The sequence below is a fragment of the Ochlerotatus camptorhynchus genome, unplaced genomic scaffold (genome assembly GCF_037179485.1).
Source record: "Ochlerotatus camptorhynchus isolate MF236.1 unplaced genomic scaffold, CSIRO-AGI_Acam_v1.1 ptg000443l, whole genome shotgun sequence".
NCBI lineage: Eukaryota > Metazoa > Arthropoda > Insecta > Diptera > Culicidae > Ochlerotatus > Ochlerotatus camptorhynchus.
Window position 1 is genome coordinate 3,427,086 of NW_027040929.1, and position 15,131 is coordinate 3,442,216.

Sequence of the window (15,131 nt, forward strand, 5' to 3'; positions counted from 1 at the left end):
ACGTCGTTTGGTGGCCCCTATTTTTACTTAAGTCAAAGTGTATTTACCAGGATATTCGGGAGAATTATCAATTACGTCTCCTTACGTGCAGCGGCTAACAGGACCACCGAAATCATCTTAGCAACAAACAGTTCGATTTATTCACTTTAATAATGAAAAAGCGAAACGACGAAAGTACACTTTTCACGGGTTTCTCAGTGCTGTTACTTAAGGCAAACGGCATCTCCATAGAAATCGGGTGACTTAAGTAACATCGAAAACTATTTTGATCGGAAGGTGATTACGTCAAAAAGCAATTCGACTGGTAAATAAATTTAAAAATGGGATGTGATCCTATATTCGGACAGTATTATAGTGTAATAGCAGGAGCATCGATTGACACTGATAGCTCGACTTTGTTTACCTTTGTTACATTCGACGTAATGAAAATTTGCTCTTGAAGAAGCTAGTTGTCTCCTCTTCCTCTTTCCGTGTACATTTTCAAGAGGCTCTTCTGATATGTTACTCCTGAAATTAGGAAATTACATCATTTGAAATATTTCGCAGTGACAAATAGTAAACAATCCAAATCCACGAAAAAAAAATGTGTTTGTGAATAATATTAATACAACTCAAAAATATTCTACCAATCAGCTCCAATTATGGAGTCCGAAGAAGTTATAGAACATTTTGAATCGTTTTCTCAGAAATTAAAGGACCGATATTTTGCAAAAGATAAAAGTGATGGTGTGTGGAAATATGCTACCCAAAAGAAAGGCATTTTCCTGTATACTCTAGCTGAGAAGGAAGATGAAACGGCGGACTCAAACGATGCAGCTATTAATGTTTGGAATAGCATTTTTGTAGATAAAGAACTAAACCTGAAAGTGTTTTCTGGTGGAAAACGAATCGAACTAAATCAAAATCGTTTACGGCTAACAGAATATGCACAACTGGGAGAAATAATGCGCATGTTGGACGAACCAAAAGAGATTGAGGGAGCTGAAGAAATCCTAGATGAAGCATTTAATGGTGATGATTGTTACCAGAACGTAGAATACTTAGAAAGTGAAGATATTCATCCCACGTCTAATGATCATTCCAAGGAGCAACCCGACAGATCTTTGCAATGTCCACTCTGCGGTAAAACTTTCAAGAAAGCATCGACGCTTCGTGATCATCAAAACATTCACACCAATTCGAAACCTCACGTCTGTACAATTTGTACACGGTCGTTCTCATTTGAAACATCCCTCGCATCACACATCAAGTTGCACGAAAATGTAAAAAATCACAAATGCTCTTACTGTTCGAAGGCCTTTGCTCGTAGGCGCAATATGGTGCTCCACGAAAGGACGGTCCATCTGAAGGAGAAACCTTTTATTTGTCCTATTTGTGAAAAACCATACACTGATCGGTCGTGTTGGAGAAAGCACATCGCGACGCATGAATCACCGCAAGGAGTCAAACCGGTGCCAATTAGGGTTAAATCCATACGGCCAAAAGAAGTAAAGCCAAAGGTTGTCGCCCGGGTGGTTACCCCAGCGGAAAATAAGCCTCGTCAACGAAGAAACACAGGTCCGAAACGGTACAATTGTGATCTGTGTGATAAAATGTTTGCACGTCGACGGAACGTGCAGCACCATATGACCTACACACACAACAAGATTAAACCACATGAGTGTCAATTCTGCGGGAAAAAATACTCAGATATAACTTCCTTCAAGCGGCACATACGAGGTCACACCGATCCAGAAGTGCAGAGACCGACACAGCAGGCGCCTGAAGCCACGATGGTCAATGAATTGCTCGTGGGCGATTTGACAGAATTGGAGTTTACGCCGGAGGGAAGCGACGACACGATCACGTTCATTGTGATTACGGATGGTTAAGATATTTTATCGGAATAAATAAATGTGAAAGTAGGATGATATATCATTTGCTAATTCTTAAACAATGCCGTTTGCTTTCATCAGACGCGAACTCACTTGCGATGACCCAAGCCTTATTTCCCACGCCCAAAATAATCTGACTAACGTTGATTTCCCGCTGGAAAATAACCAAATGGTTCTCCGCTTTCAGCGAGTGTCCCGGTTTCCATTTCACGATCGCTCCATCCCTTGGAATGATGTAGTACAGGTTGTCCCACAGGTCCAATTTCAAACCATTCGCACGCCCCAGAAGTCTCCCTAAGTAGGTCACATTCGTCTTCAGTGTCATCTTTTGCACTCCATCTTCGGGGAATGGCAGCTGTCGAATGGTCTTGATCGGCAGTAGAAACAGACGGCCACTCAGGCTGTCAGAAATGTAGAGGCGATTTTGATTGACGGCAACCTCCGATAGCGAAATCGGACTAATGGGTGATAGGTCTTTCCTCCTGATGTGGATGAAAGGATAATGATACCTAGTTCTTGAATACCGTATACCTAAATACATACTTACTCAAATTTAAGTTTCCCAAAAGTCTGCTTGTAAAGCGAAAAGAATAACATATAGTCGGTATCCTCCAGTGTCACGAACGCACGAGTATCTCCGTCAGAAGCCTTGATGGGATCCACCACTATCGAATGGAACACTCTGCTCGACAAGCCAAAGTCGTACCGAATCTCCTTACTCGTTGCAATGATCAAACTACGAATGATCAACTTCGGCCCACAGAGCCCATAATCATCGCCGCGATCCAAAATCCACAACCGGGCTACCGAGTCGACATCCGTACCAATCACGTGCTTCAATTCATCACAACAATCGCTGTGTGAAGTTGGGCTCTCGGACAAGACGCGTGGTCGGATTCCTAGTTTGTTCTCAGGCCACGAGGCCTCCACCAGGCTGGCTTTTTCACAATCGATCGTTAGGAAGGCACGCGATTTGTAAAGCGATACCTGTCGGACGGAAAACTCCTCAATGCCTAGGGACGATAGATCCCAACCGAAACCGGAACCGTGCAGGCAAAGTAATGCAAAAAATACTGCATTGTAAAAAGTCATACTATCGAACGAGAGAGAAGTTACTTTCACTATCGAGTTGCGTTCTCTAACTAGAGGGGTAGAATGGCTATTTGCGTAGCTAGACTGAGCTAGAGCCAAAACAATGCTGAGTTAGGCATTTTTTTTTTAACCGAGCATTGTTTGTTTTCCGTTCTTGGGAAGACCATGAGGAAGGGCAATTTACATGTTACCCGTTCGTTGGCTCTAACATTTAAGTTTGGGACTTCGTAGAAGTTGCTCGTACAAGGGGTTCCAAAATTATAGATTCGGCTTGAAATTACTTTTCAATAAACTTTAACTAGTAAACAACTTCAACGCGGTGTACCAAATCATACTTTTTCAGAGGTCCAGATATCGGTAAATCCAAAATTTCATGAATCCGCAGTTTACTTCGGAATATGGGAAGAATAAAAAAAAAACCGACTATACCGAGGTTTTTGGAAACATGAAGGATTTCCTAAGCATATGACATTATTCTTCAACGTGATTGCATTTCCCGAGTATTTCCTTAAAATTTTGTTTCAGATTTCTTGAATGTATTAATTGTAATTTTAATAGAAAATTTCACTATACATAGGTCGAAAACATCCTTCTTCGTTATTACTGTAATTTTCAGGCTGGTTTATCACAATTTGACCGTAACTGTTTTTTGTAAACTATTATTTCAAACACCGATTTCTCGTGATTAATAGATCAATCTCACTAACAACACAATCATGTATGGGAGTGATTCCTCTAGTAGTAGGTAGAGTAGATAGTATGCCCTCATAAACAAAAACCATAAGAAGCGCCTAACTACCAACTGTATGTGGTATGGTCGAAGCATCTATGATATCGTTTGTGTATGGTACCCGAGAAAATGGTGACTGAAGTCATTGTTTACAAAAACCAGTTACGCCCAAAAATCTCTCCGGATATAATTGAAAAATAAATCGATCTAATACTGCTCTAGAAAATAACTAATAATAATAATTCAATTATTGATCTAGATCAAAATGAATCCAATACAAAAAGCACGATGAGAGCTTGAGAAATGTTGGAGTAAAATAAACTCTTGTTATTGATACGAACCAATTTTTCACATTGTTGTACCTATAGGGAGACCTATAATATAAAATGTTTTAAATAATGGGCATTACAGGGTTAAATTTCTTTCGTGGATCATCTGGTGCAGTGGAACACTCCATTCGTCCTTGACGTACAGCTGACTGGACGTTTGATAACAAACTACTATATGCGATTCCATTCATGAGTCTGCCGGCGTCGACGTCTCGGCGCCTAGGACGCCATGACACCAACACAACCAAACGATCAGCAGCGCAGCGAACGTAAACATAACTGTTGTTTTTGTTTTTATCGATCCATTCATGAAAATCCAGCAAGGAAACTGTCAAAACTTTTCAACATTCGCCTCCGCGCTGCTGTCAGACGAGTCCAGCCAAAAAGAGTGTTGTTTTTGTTTGTGCAGCACGCAAGAGTGGAAAGCGATTAAATTCGAATTTTCTGTGAAAAGTCTACAAAACAAAGATGTCGTTCCATCGCCGCTGTGGCAAGCGGATCACGCTAGCCAACAACAACCGGACGGCGATGCGGAACATCAGTGAATTCAACCACGGGTTGGTGCTGAGCGCCGAGCCCCTGCAAGATGACGTCTTGTTCGAAGTTCGAATAGACGAGAAGGTATTGATTTTTCAACTTTGGGAAAATTATTCTTTGTTTTGCGACGACTGCCTTCTTCGGAATTCTAGATCCATGCCTGGAGTGGAAGCATCGAGATTGGTGTGACTACGGTCAATCCGGAAGCGACGGAACTACCGCCGTGTGCAACAAAGCTGCGTAATGGGACATGGGTGATGTCCGGGATTTCGGTGCTCAAGGATGGTCTCTCGCTGATGGAGTACTATGGGTCGGATCTCGACAAGCTAGGTGAGGGAGATCGAGTGGGGGTGGTGAGGACGGCTCAGGGGGAGTTGATTTTCTACGTGAACGGAGAATCCCAGAATGTTGCTGCGGTGGACATTCCGAAAAATGTGTATGCTTTAGTAAATTTATACGGTAAGTGCGTGCAGGTTTCGATCTGTCCTTCAGATAGTCTGGAGTATGGCAATGAAAGCACGCAGGTTTCCCAAAACATAGACATTGCAATGTCGGTGGAAATGTCAGTCAGTGCTAATGCCAATGGGGGTGGTCCTTCTGGGTGTGGGACTGGGTTGGATGGGATGGATCCAAATGATAAGCTACGATTTCATACACGGTGTGGATCACTGGTAAAGTTAAGTGCGAATTGCCGAACGGCGGAGAGGCGACGTCCGTTGGATGAGTTCAACAACGGTGTTGTTATGACTCATCGACCTCTGAGGGATAACGAATTGTTTGAAATAAGGATTGATCGACTGGTGGACAAGTGGTCCGGATCGATTGAGGTCGGTGTGACCACGCACTGTCCGTCGGCGTTGCAGTTTCCTGCTACGATGACAAACCTTCGAAGCGGAACCATCATGATGTCCGGCTGTGGTATTCTGACTAATGGAAAAGGTACACGAAGGGAATACGGAGAGTTTAATCTGGACGAACTGCGGGAAGGAGATCGCGTGGGAATGATGCGCAAATCTAACGGGAATCTGCACTATTATATCAACGGACGCGACCAAGGCGTCGCGGCAACAAGAGTTTCCCAAACTCTGTGGGGCGTTATTGATCTGTACGGCATGACGATCAAAGTTACGATCGTTGACCGAGACGAACGTGAACAGCAAAATTTAGTCACTAGGCGAAACAATCTCATGAGTTTACCCGTTACTGAACAAGAACTGATACCACCAAGTCCTGAAGTAGACTTCGGTCACTCGGATCGGCTGCTGTTTCATCCAATGTGTGGATCTCATGCTAGTGTAACGCATAGTGGCAGGACGGCTCTGCGTCCCAACGCTTCGGATGATTTCAACAACGGAGTTGTACTGACTAGACGTCCCCTAAGGCCTAACGAAATGTTCCAGGTTCGATTGGAAAGGGTAGTTACCAAGTGGGCCGGGTCGGTCGAGATGGGTGTAACAACGCACAGCTCAACGGAGCTAGATTTCCCGTTCACCATGACAAATGTTCGTTCTGGGACGTGGATGATGACCGGAAACGGCGTAATGCACAATGGCATGACTGTGATTGAACAGTATGGACAGAATCTAGACCGATTGCAGGTAGGAGATCGTGTTGGAGTGGTTCGAAAGGACGATGGTACTCTACACTTTTGGGTTAATGGCGTCGACCAAGGACCGGCTGCTTCGAATGTTCCTGAGAAGGTCTACGGTGTCATTGATCTGTACGGTCAAGCTGCGCAAGCAAGCATAGTGGATACGTCTGAGTGTGGAACTCCGGACACGGGGAATTCCACCATCTCCAATACCACACTGTTCAGCAGCGAACCAAAGCTGAAGTTCCATTCTGTTCATGGAAAGAATGCTCGAATCTCAAATGGTGGATTGACGGCGTGCCGTCCGAAAGCGTTGGCTGAATTCAATGATTCAATCGTATTCAGTAATCGGCCGCTTCGTCAGCGAGAACTTTTCGAAATTGTTCTCGAAACAGTGGTTGATCAGTGGAATGGCAGCATCGAGATAGGCGTGACCGGAATCCGACCGGACGAGCTGAGTCTGCCGAGCACTGCAACCGATCTCGAGCACGATACTATAATGATCTCCGGTACTACTCTGATGCGCAACGGAGCAACGATTCGGAATGACCTTCCGTTCGATTTGGATACTCTAACGGCTGGATCGCGTGTTGGAGTCATGCGCAACGTAGATAATATACATTTCTTCATCAACGGCGTAGATCAAGGTCCGTACTATGAATGTAAGGCTCCGAATCTGTATGCCGTCATTGATTTGTACGGCCAATGTGCTCAGGTCAGTATTACAACCCCACAACCGGACATTCGTGCTCCGTACGCAATCAGTGAGAATTCACAAAGTCTGCAAGCGACTTCTGTCATTCAACCGGCGCTGGAAGCCAAGCATCGCTGGTCTTGTATTTCTGGAAATGTTACACTTATGCAGAACTGGACCTTGGCTTCTCGTTGCACTAACGCTGCTCTCTCGCATTGCTTGGTCTTTTCCGAGCGACCGCTCGTCGTGGGAGAAACATTTGAAATCAAGATCACCGAGGTGAATCCTCTCTACGCGGGAAGTTTGAAAATTGGCGTGACTGATCTGAATCTCTCGGATGAACATGTCCGAAAAAACATTCCAATCAGCATGAAAAGAATCCCTGCCAACGTTTGGTATGTCAGCGGTAACGAGGTACGCTACAATTCAACTTTGCTACAGAAATCTCTCGCCTCGCTAGACTGGCTCAGAGTGGGAGATCGCATTGCTATAGAACTGACCGCTTCACGGACCCTCAAGATCTTGCTCAATTCCGAGGACATGAACATCAGTTTCCAGAACGTTTCGGAGGATATATTTGCAGTTGTTGAACTGATGGGATGTACAATGGCCGTTCAAGTGATCTCCTCTCAAGGACCATCGTCTCCCCTTAGACCTTGTAGTCTTCGGCTACAAGATTCGCTCGAACTTGGCCTGGATCCATTGAACAAACAGGACTCGATGCTGGAGTCAATCGACTCAGATAGTATATCGTTCGAATTTTCCGAATGTCACGGCAAGAATATTCAACTGTTTGATGACAAAAAATCCGCTTCACGAGTTCAATCTTACCATCAGGGGGTTGTTTGTCTATCCAAGCCTCTCTGCAAGGGTCACAGCATCAGTATTAAAATCACTCAAATCAATCCCAAATGGAAGGGAACTATAGCGGTTGGTGCCTTGGGTGTATGCCCCGGAACCCATCAGTTCCCATTTCCAGCATCGGCTATCCTGTTCCGGAGACCTTGCTGGATAGCCACTCACGATTACATCAACATCAACGGCAATAAGACTCAGTCCAAATATGCGGAAATCTTCGAACAAATCCAAGTCGGATCGATCATCACGCTGACGTTGACTCACGCAGGAAACTTGAGCATTGCTTTCGGACAAACTCAGCTGGATGATCTGGCCGTAGGATTGCCTCATCACATTTATCCGGTATTCGACGTGTATGGTAAATGTGAGAAGATTTCGATCGTCAATGGCGATGCGAAAAGCGGAAGCCCCATTAACGAAGAATTGGCAGCTATGCCAGCTGGAACGATTGCTGCTGGTATTTCCGGTACTTCAGCGGCAGAAGTGGAAAATATCCCCCAGTGTGAAAAGGCAGATTTGGAAGTACACGAAAAGGAAACCGATGTAGCAGCCTGTGCTTCAAATCCGGGCCCATCTGCTATGTAAGTGTGTAACTATTTATTGGCGGATACTCCTGATCGTAACGTTCTGGTGCTTTTATTCTAGGAGCCGTTCCGTCATGGATAGCGTTTCCGAAAACTTACTGATGAATATATCGATCAAAAATCGCACGGCCAACGAAGCGAGGAATCAAGATCTTACAAATTCTTGGTAAATATCCAATTTGTTTTCAATTTTCAGTCAGCTTCTAACTGCGTCGCTTTAATTCCAGTTGCCTGCGGGACTCGCTTCAGTTGCAACATTCCACGAATCTCAACATTCAGCGCAGCCAAAGTACCCATCGGTTCAACGCTCTCCAGGGCAGCTTTGACAGTAACCGAGGAGGCGAATTGTCCCAATCCGTCAACTATGATGAAGGCTTTGAAGATTATCGCTCAAGCGGCACTAGCAATGGGCAGCCGAATGGCTCAAATCCTCCGCCAACGAACCAAGCTACTCAAGAGAACAACACTGATCCAAACTATTTGGAAGACGTGGAGGGTAACATAGATTTCAGCATTCAGCTTAACGAGTCCGAAGTGGAGGAAGACAGCAACACGATTGCAAACAATCGTGCAAAGCTAGGACTGCCGCTTCAGGCTTCCTGTTCAACGGCCCCAGAACATCAACCTCCGGCACCGCAAACCTCCACGACTACTAGTACTTCAACGAGCCGCCGTGCTACCATCGTGGAATTTGCTGACGATCAAATGCGATCTTCTCGGACAAATTCGGTATCCTCTTCGTCCATGCTGAGCGTTGTCGAGAACAAGGATTGCGACTACCTTAAACTAGTGATGGGATTCAAGCGCACCCTGATGCTGCCGGAAGTTTTCTTCGCCGGCGATAGTTTCGGTTGCTTCTGCGAAGGTTGTGCTCCATCTCTGCAGAGCTCGATGATTAAAGGCTGGGTGCGATTCAAGCTCAATCAAACGCTGAGCAGCACTTGCGCTGTCAATACGGCAGACGACACCGTGTGGACTACGGCTTACTACAACGCTCGAGTGGAGAAGATTCGCTCGGTTTTGGACCATGGTCAACCGTTGCCAATCGGTAAGCCACACCCATCTGTATTAGTTTTACATTTTACGTTTTATTCGACTTCTGTGTTCATTTTCCAGAATCGTGTCAATTTTTACCGGATGGATCAACGGTGGGCGACCACTTTGTACCGGGTACGCACATCCTGCTGCAATCGTCACCCGATTCGAGTGAACGTTCGCAGCGGTCATCATTCCATCGGTACATGGCGAACAGTGTTTGCTACCGGATTTGCGCTACCTTCGAGGTGCGCGTTCGATCTCAATCTTTGTCGACTATAGATTTTAGTGAAGCGGCGGCAGGTTCCAGTGAAATAGGTTCCTCTGCGATCAATGGCAGCGGAAATGGCCCACGCTATTGGACCACTAAGGAGGCCGATGCATGCGTTCTGACGGCTCTGATGGTGTTGCTAACTCCGGTTTAGAATTACTGTTGACAGAAAATTTATTAAAAGTACATATTACAATACTGTATGCTTATGTAACTATCATATTGTGTAATTACTATCGTACTAAATATCAGCTTCAGAAGTAATCTAGTGGTTTTTCTTCTTCTTCTGATGACTTGCTTTTACTGCTTCCGGGTCACTGAGTCGATTATTGCTTGATCTAACCACTGAGCTTGCTGAGCTCCGCGTCCTGCTTATCCTCACCAAAGATGGTCCTTAGCACGAATCGACGTTCGAAAACTCCCATTGTTTGCAGTTTGACCTTGAGCATCGTCTACCCCATGCCCCCCATAGTGAACTAAATACTCGGTCTTATCAGCGTTTTGTACATAACACATTTACTACCCATAATCGCATATCAGTCTCATCTTTGCTTGATTTCTTATCCATATGGGACTGATATGCGTTTATGGTGAAATCTTTAAAGAAAGCACGACTTCCGGCAATTATGTGTCTCGTTGCGAATTTCGTTGTTACAATTGTTATCCGACGTCCTCAATGATGCGAGGTACAACAATTGTGTATTGTTCTACCACCGCCTCGAACGTTGCATAACACCTTGAAGCGCAGTATTGAACAGCTGTTGTCCGGAATGACCATCGCCTTGTCGTAGTCACTTGTTTTAAACGAGTCCGATATCGTCAAACAGCGCTAGATATTCATAAAAAGAACGTCACGTTGGGAATAATGATCGCTCGGCAGTTGTTACATGCCCGCTTGTCCACCTTTTTGTATATTGGGTATACTGCCTATAACCGAAGACATCATATCAAGAAGACTGGCAACTTTGCCAGAATCCAAGCGACAAATACAATAGCGCTGCGCTTGAGTGAAGGTGGAAGCAACGCATAGAAAAATTAGCAAATACACTCACCTTTCTTCTGAGGATGTAATCTTTGCTATCAAATTCGTTCGAACCATTTACCTTTGAGCGGCAGATGACGCGATTGTACCTGTCTGATAGCATTCGTTTGAGAAAATGGAAGAGTTGCCAGTCTTCTTGATTTGTTGTCTTCGCTATAACCCCATACTGCCGTTATACGCATAACTGTCCCATGTTCTATGCAATCCTTATACCCAGTGGGACTCTTATGCGTATAACGGCAGCATATCAGTCCCTCATGGAAAAAGTAGGCATTGAGAAAATGGCAGGTCCATGTAAATATTAAAACAATCATAGTAAATTAATCGACAATTTTGTCAAGTTAAAATCAGTTGCAATTGTTTATTGTTTATTGTTTATTGAAAAATTCAACTGACAAATACTGTCTAAATGAATAAAACTTAAACTAAATAGTTACGGTCAACGGTACGGAAAAGGCCAAGTAGCCGATGACGAAACACGTCAGCTGATACATTGAAGTCGAACATATAAAAAAAGTTGTTGAATTGCCGGCTGATTGCTCGAATAGGCTCGTGTTGTGTATAATTCCGGCTCCGTGGTTCCAAAAACAGAAAGTCGCGTTGACGAAGAGACCTCTCAGGGGCATACATATTTAGCTGTGACAGCAGTGTTGGGCAGTCAATGTCACCTGTAAGCAGCTTTCCAGCGAACATAGCTTGAGCGACCGTCCGTCTCACCTCTAATGGCTCGATTCCCAGGAGACGGCAACGCTCCTCGTACGGTGGCAAGTTCGTTGGGTCACGCCAGTTGAGGAAACGAAGAGCATATCTCACAAACTTGCGTTGAACGGATTCAATTCTAGTGATCCAGCTAGCATGGAAAGGGCACCAAACAACTGAACTTGACTCCAATAAGGATCGCACAAGCGAGCAGTAAAGTGACCTGAGACATAGCGGGTCACGAAACTCGTCGGCAATTTTGAAAATAAAGCCCAATTGTCGATTAGCTCTGGAGATGATGTCAGTGTAGTGGATTCTGAAAGTGAGTCTGCAGTCCAAGGTAACGCCGAGATCCTTTATGTGCTCTACACGAGCAAGACAGCGTCCGTAGAGAACATAGTCAAACATGATTGGTTCAATTTTTCGGTGATATGAAATAATGTTACATTTTTCTATGCTTAGACTCATCAAATTTCTTGAGCACCAGTCAGCAAAAAGACCTAACATATTCTGGAGATCCCAGCAGTCCGAGAGGCTTTTAATAATTTTGTAGATTTTCGTATCGTCTGCATAGAAAACGCGGCATCCTAATGGTATCAGCAAGGCGACATCGTTTAAAAAGATCGAAAATAGTAGCGGTCCTAGGTTACTGCCTTGCGGGACTCCCGAGTTGTTTGAGAAAACATCCGATTCCGACGCGCCAATCTTGACATTGTTGCAAAACGACCTCTGCAGGGACAAAAGCATTGGTCGTACCGGCTAAAGCATGAATGACTACCACAACAAAATATACGATAACATAGTGCAAGCTTTATTTCCCTCCCATGTTACACCTAACTCCTGAGCTCCTGTTCTTCAGAATCGCCTAGCTAGTTCTTTTTTCTTCTTCTTCAATGCTTCCTCTCTTCACTGGTGTACTCACTGCTACCGGAACATCCGCACATCCTCTCGTTCACAGCTCATCACCGTCGATCTTCGGACTGTGCCGACGTGGAGGCACCGTGCATGCTCCACCGCGACCGGCTTCGAGGGCCTGATGACGGTTGGCGTCCACCTCAAAGCGATCGGGTTCAGATCGTCACCCGCTTACTGGCCGCTTACTGGCGATGTAGGTCCGCTTTCAGTTCGCACACCTTGCACGACAACGTTTCGGCACGTACGGTCCAAGCCGAGTTCCTTTGACGGTGCAGTGCCGACCAGGGGGCGACTCAATTTCGGACCGAGTTCACTCAGCGTTGCCGCTGTACCCTGAGCTGGTCAAACTATTACGTCGCTGATTCTTTCGTCAATTCGAGCTGGAAAACAAAAAGCCCTGAGGCAACAACTCGTTAGCCTCCATCTGTCGGCAGTGTACGCAGTGGGCAACTTACTTCGCATTGAAGGCTTTTATCTTTTGTCTTCCGAGGCTGGCCGTATCCAGCCGCCGTGGCCCACTCGATCGACTGTATGTAGGAGCAGATGCTGGAGGAAGGAAAACGTGTCAGCAATGCCGTAACAGTCATGAACATGGAAGTGGCTTACCGCTTTTAGTATCGAATCACGACTTTTCTTCTCCGTCCGACTTGTGGCCGCAGTGAATATCGAGTCCCGAATCCCGCAGTGGTTCACGTGTCCCAAGTTGCCTCACGTGTCTGATGTGCACGATGAATCCCGCAGACTGATGTACAAGATGGCGTCCGAGGTCACAGCGTGAGCGCTCGTCTGTGAATATAATTCACGATAATAGCGGTAATCTTTCCGTGAGGCGACGTACTCGACTTACCGTTTCTCGGCGGTTCTGGTCGATGCCGATGTTGTTGCCACCAGCTGCCTACTTCCCCAAGGCAATCGTGTCGGAATCGAACGTCGCTTCAACCTGCCGACAATGGACTGTCGCTGATACTGCGCGCACCCGTCAAAAGAATCCACTCGCGACGACGGCAAATATGGGCAGTGACTGCAAATGACTTTTCGTGCCGTACTCGGCGCTCACAGTCTCCACAAACTGTCTCGATGGCCTCTTCGAAATGCCGCAGTTGCTTTCGAGGCTATTGCGATCGAATCGCGAAAGTTTTCGCGATTTTCACTACCGCGTCGGCTATGGCCGCCCGAATCAGACCACGCTTTTGCACTTTCTGCTGCTTTGCTGCTGCTTGAGCGACGGGCTTCGTTGCGACGTCATCTGCAGTTGTGTTCGTGTGTTGTTGTCGGAAGTGCTATTATTCCACTCGCCCGTGCGGCGATATCCGTCAATTTGACTGGTGACGTTTGCCCATGAAGCATAATTTTAATGTGCACGATCAAGCGAAACTACTCTGATTCTGCTCAAAAAGCTTGCATCAAATAAAACGTAACAACATGTACATAGCGATTCACGAGGCGATTCACCAAGTAAGATCTGAACCAATCCACAGCAGTTGACGAGATGCCAAGTATCTCCAGCTTGGCCAGCAAGATATTATGGTCCACCGTGTCAAATGCAGCTTTTAGATCCATATACGCAGTATCGACTTGCCATCCTGAATCCATGCATCGCAGACAGTTAGAAGTGAACTGCACCAGGTTCGTGGACACGGAGCGCTTCGGGTAGAAACCGTGTTGTTCTGTATCGATATAATTTTTGCAGCGTGCGAACAGAGCACCATTTATGATAATCTCGAACAGTTTTGAGCAGGCACACAGGGAGGTGATTCCACGATAATTTATGACATTCCGTTTATCTCCTTTTTTGTGCACTGGGAACAGATAAGAAAGTTTCCAGCGGCAGGGGAACTCACATTGCTGTGCCGAGAGATTGAATAGCCTCGCAAGTGGAAGGCAGAGATTGGCTACACAACGTTTTAGAACTGATGACGGAATGCCGTCAGGTCCGGAGGCGAACGATAGCTTCAGTCTGCGTGTTGCGGCTATCACCATGTCTTCTGAAATGCGCGGAATAACGAAACTAAACACATCACGTGGCATCCCAACAGCAGCATCCAGCACTTGTGTTGGCGAAGCGGAGAAATCGTTGAACACTTGCTTGAAATGACGAGCAAACAAGTCGCATTTTTCTCTTTCACTATTAGCCGAGTCATTCCCGAGAAACATGGAACAAGGCAATCCGGATTCCTTCCGTTTTGAGTTGACAAACGACCAAAAACTTTTCGGATTCGTGCGAAGGTTCGCTTCCGTGCGTCTCACGTGTCGATTATAGAGAAAACGATTGTAATTTCGATAACTACGACTCGCAAAATTGAACAGTCGTTTGTAGTACGGCGAGCGAGAGTTACAATACTTTCGGAGGGCGGCAGAGCGTTGACGTTTTAGCACGCGTAGGCGTGGGTTAGACCATGCAGGCTTTAGCGGAGGTCGTCGAGCTGGGACAATGCGGAAAATAGGATCTTCCAGTGCTGCACTGAAAAAATCCACTGCATCATTCACGCTAGCGGCAGTTTCGATAAATTGCCAATCAATTTCCGCAAGCGCATTGTTCAATGCAACATAATCGGCCCGGCGAAAGTCCAAAGAGTAGCACTCAGATGACGGCGTAAAAAGAATCGGCACAGGTAAACTAAATGACACGACGAGAGCGGGATGATCGGCATCTAGATCAATCAGTGGCTCGACGGACAAGATCTAGCAAACGTCCATTTCGGTTCGGAAAAGTATTCACTTGTGTGAACCCGTAAAAGTTAAAACCGTCCAAAAGAGCACAGCAAGCAACCGGCATATGCGAAAGCAGTGGATCAATTAATGGTGTGCCACTGTCTGTAAAGCGCCACTGTAGACCAGCTTGATTGTAGTCACCAAATACGAAAGCGGGAGAGCAGGGAC

General features: G+C 45.7%; 3 protein-coding genes and 1 long non-coding RNA gene across 4 annotated transcripts; 2 read left to right on the top strand and 2 right to left on the bottom strand.

Annotated features, from left to right (window-relative positions):
* Positions 1-1,316: 1,316 nt before the first annotated feature.
* LOC135711815 (zinc finger protein 48-like) lies at positions 1,317-1,871 on the top strand. The gene has a single exon (XM_065234769.1). It carries the CDS (start codon positions 1,317-1,319, stop codon positions 1,869-1,871), a length of 555 nt encoding a protein of 184 aa, XP_065090841.1.
* Positions 1,872-1,914: 43 nt separating this feature from the next.
* Positions 1,915-2,966, bottom strand: yellow-k. The gene is made up of 2 exons (XM_065234770.1): positions 2,422-2,966; positions 1,915-2,356 (listed from the first exon to the last, which is right to left on the bottom strand). The coding sequence occupies exons 1-2, from the start codon at positions 2,964-2,966 to the stop codon at positions 1,915-1,917; spliced, it is 987 nt and encodes a 328-aa protein (XP_065090842.1).
* Positions 2,967-4,424: 1,458 nt separating this feature from the next.
* Neurl4 (neuralized E3 ubiquitin protein ligase 4) lies at positions 4,425-9,780 on the top strand. The gene is made up of 5 exons (XM_065234794.1): positions 4,425-4,646; positions 4,715-8,286; positions 8,351-8,455; positions 8,517-9,337; positions 9,406-9,780. Exons 1-5 carry the CDS (start codon positions 4,494-4,496, stop codon positions 9,747-9,749), a joined length of 4,995 nt encoding a protein of 1,664 aa, XP_065090866.1. The 5' UTR covers positions 4,425-4,493; the 3' UTR covers positions 9,750-9,780.
* Positions 9,781-12,659: 2,879 nt separating this feature from the next.
* LOC135711890 (uncharacterized) lies at positions 12,660-13,341 on the bottom strand. The gene is made up of 3 exons (XR_010518510.1): positions 13,099-13,341; positions 12,858-13,037; positions 12,660-12,797 (listed from the first exon to the last, which is right to left on the bottom strand). It is a non-coding gene; the product is annotated as an uncharacterized LOC135711890 (long non-coding RNA).
* Positions 13,342-15,131: the final 1,790 nt, after the last annotated feature.

Bases quoted from the DNA above. Each gene is read 5' to 3' on its own strand.
- Neurl4 (XM_065234794.1), top strand. From the start codon at position 4,494: ATGTCGTTCCATCGCCGCTGTGGCAAGCGGATCACGCTAGCCAACAAC. The intron at 8,287-8,350 runs GTAAGTGTGTAA...CTTTTATTCTAG, and splicing joins AATCCGGGCCCATCTGCTAT to GAGCCGTTCCGTCATGGATA. The intron at 9,338-9,405 runs GTAAGCCACACC...TTCATTTTCCAG, and splicing joins TGGTCAACCGTTGCCAATCG to AATCGTGTCAATTTTTACCG.
- yellow-k (XM_065234770.1), bottom strand. From the start codon at position 2,966: ATGACTTTTTACAATGCAGTATTTTTTGCATTACTTTGCCTGCACGGT. The intron at 2,357-2,421 runs GTAAGTATGTAT...CATCCACATCAG, and splicing joins TTTGGGAAACTTAAATTTGA to GAGGAAAGACCTATCACCCA.
- LOC135711815 (XM_065234769.1), top strand. From the start codon at position 1,317: ATGGTGCTCCACGAAAGGACGGTCCATCTGAAGGAGAAACCTTTTATT.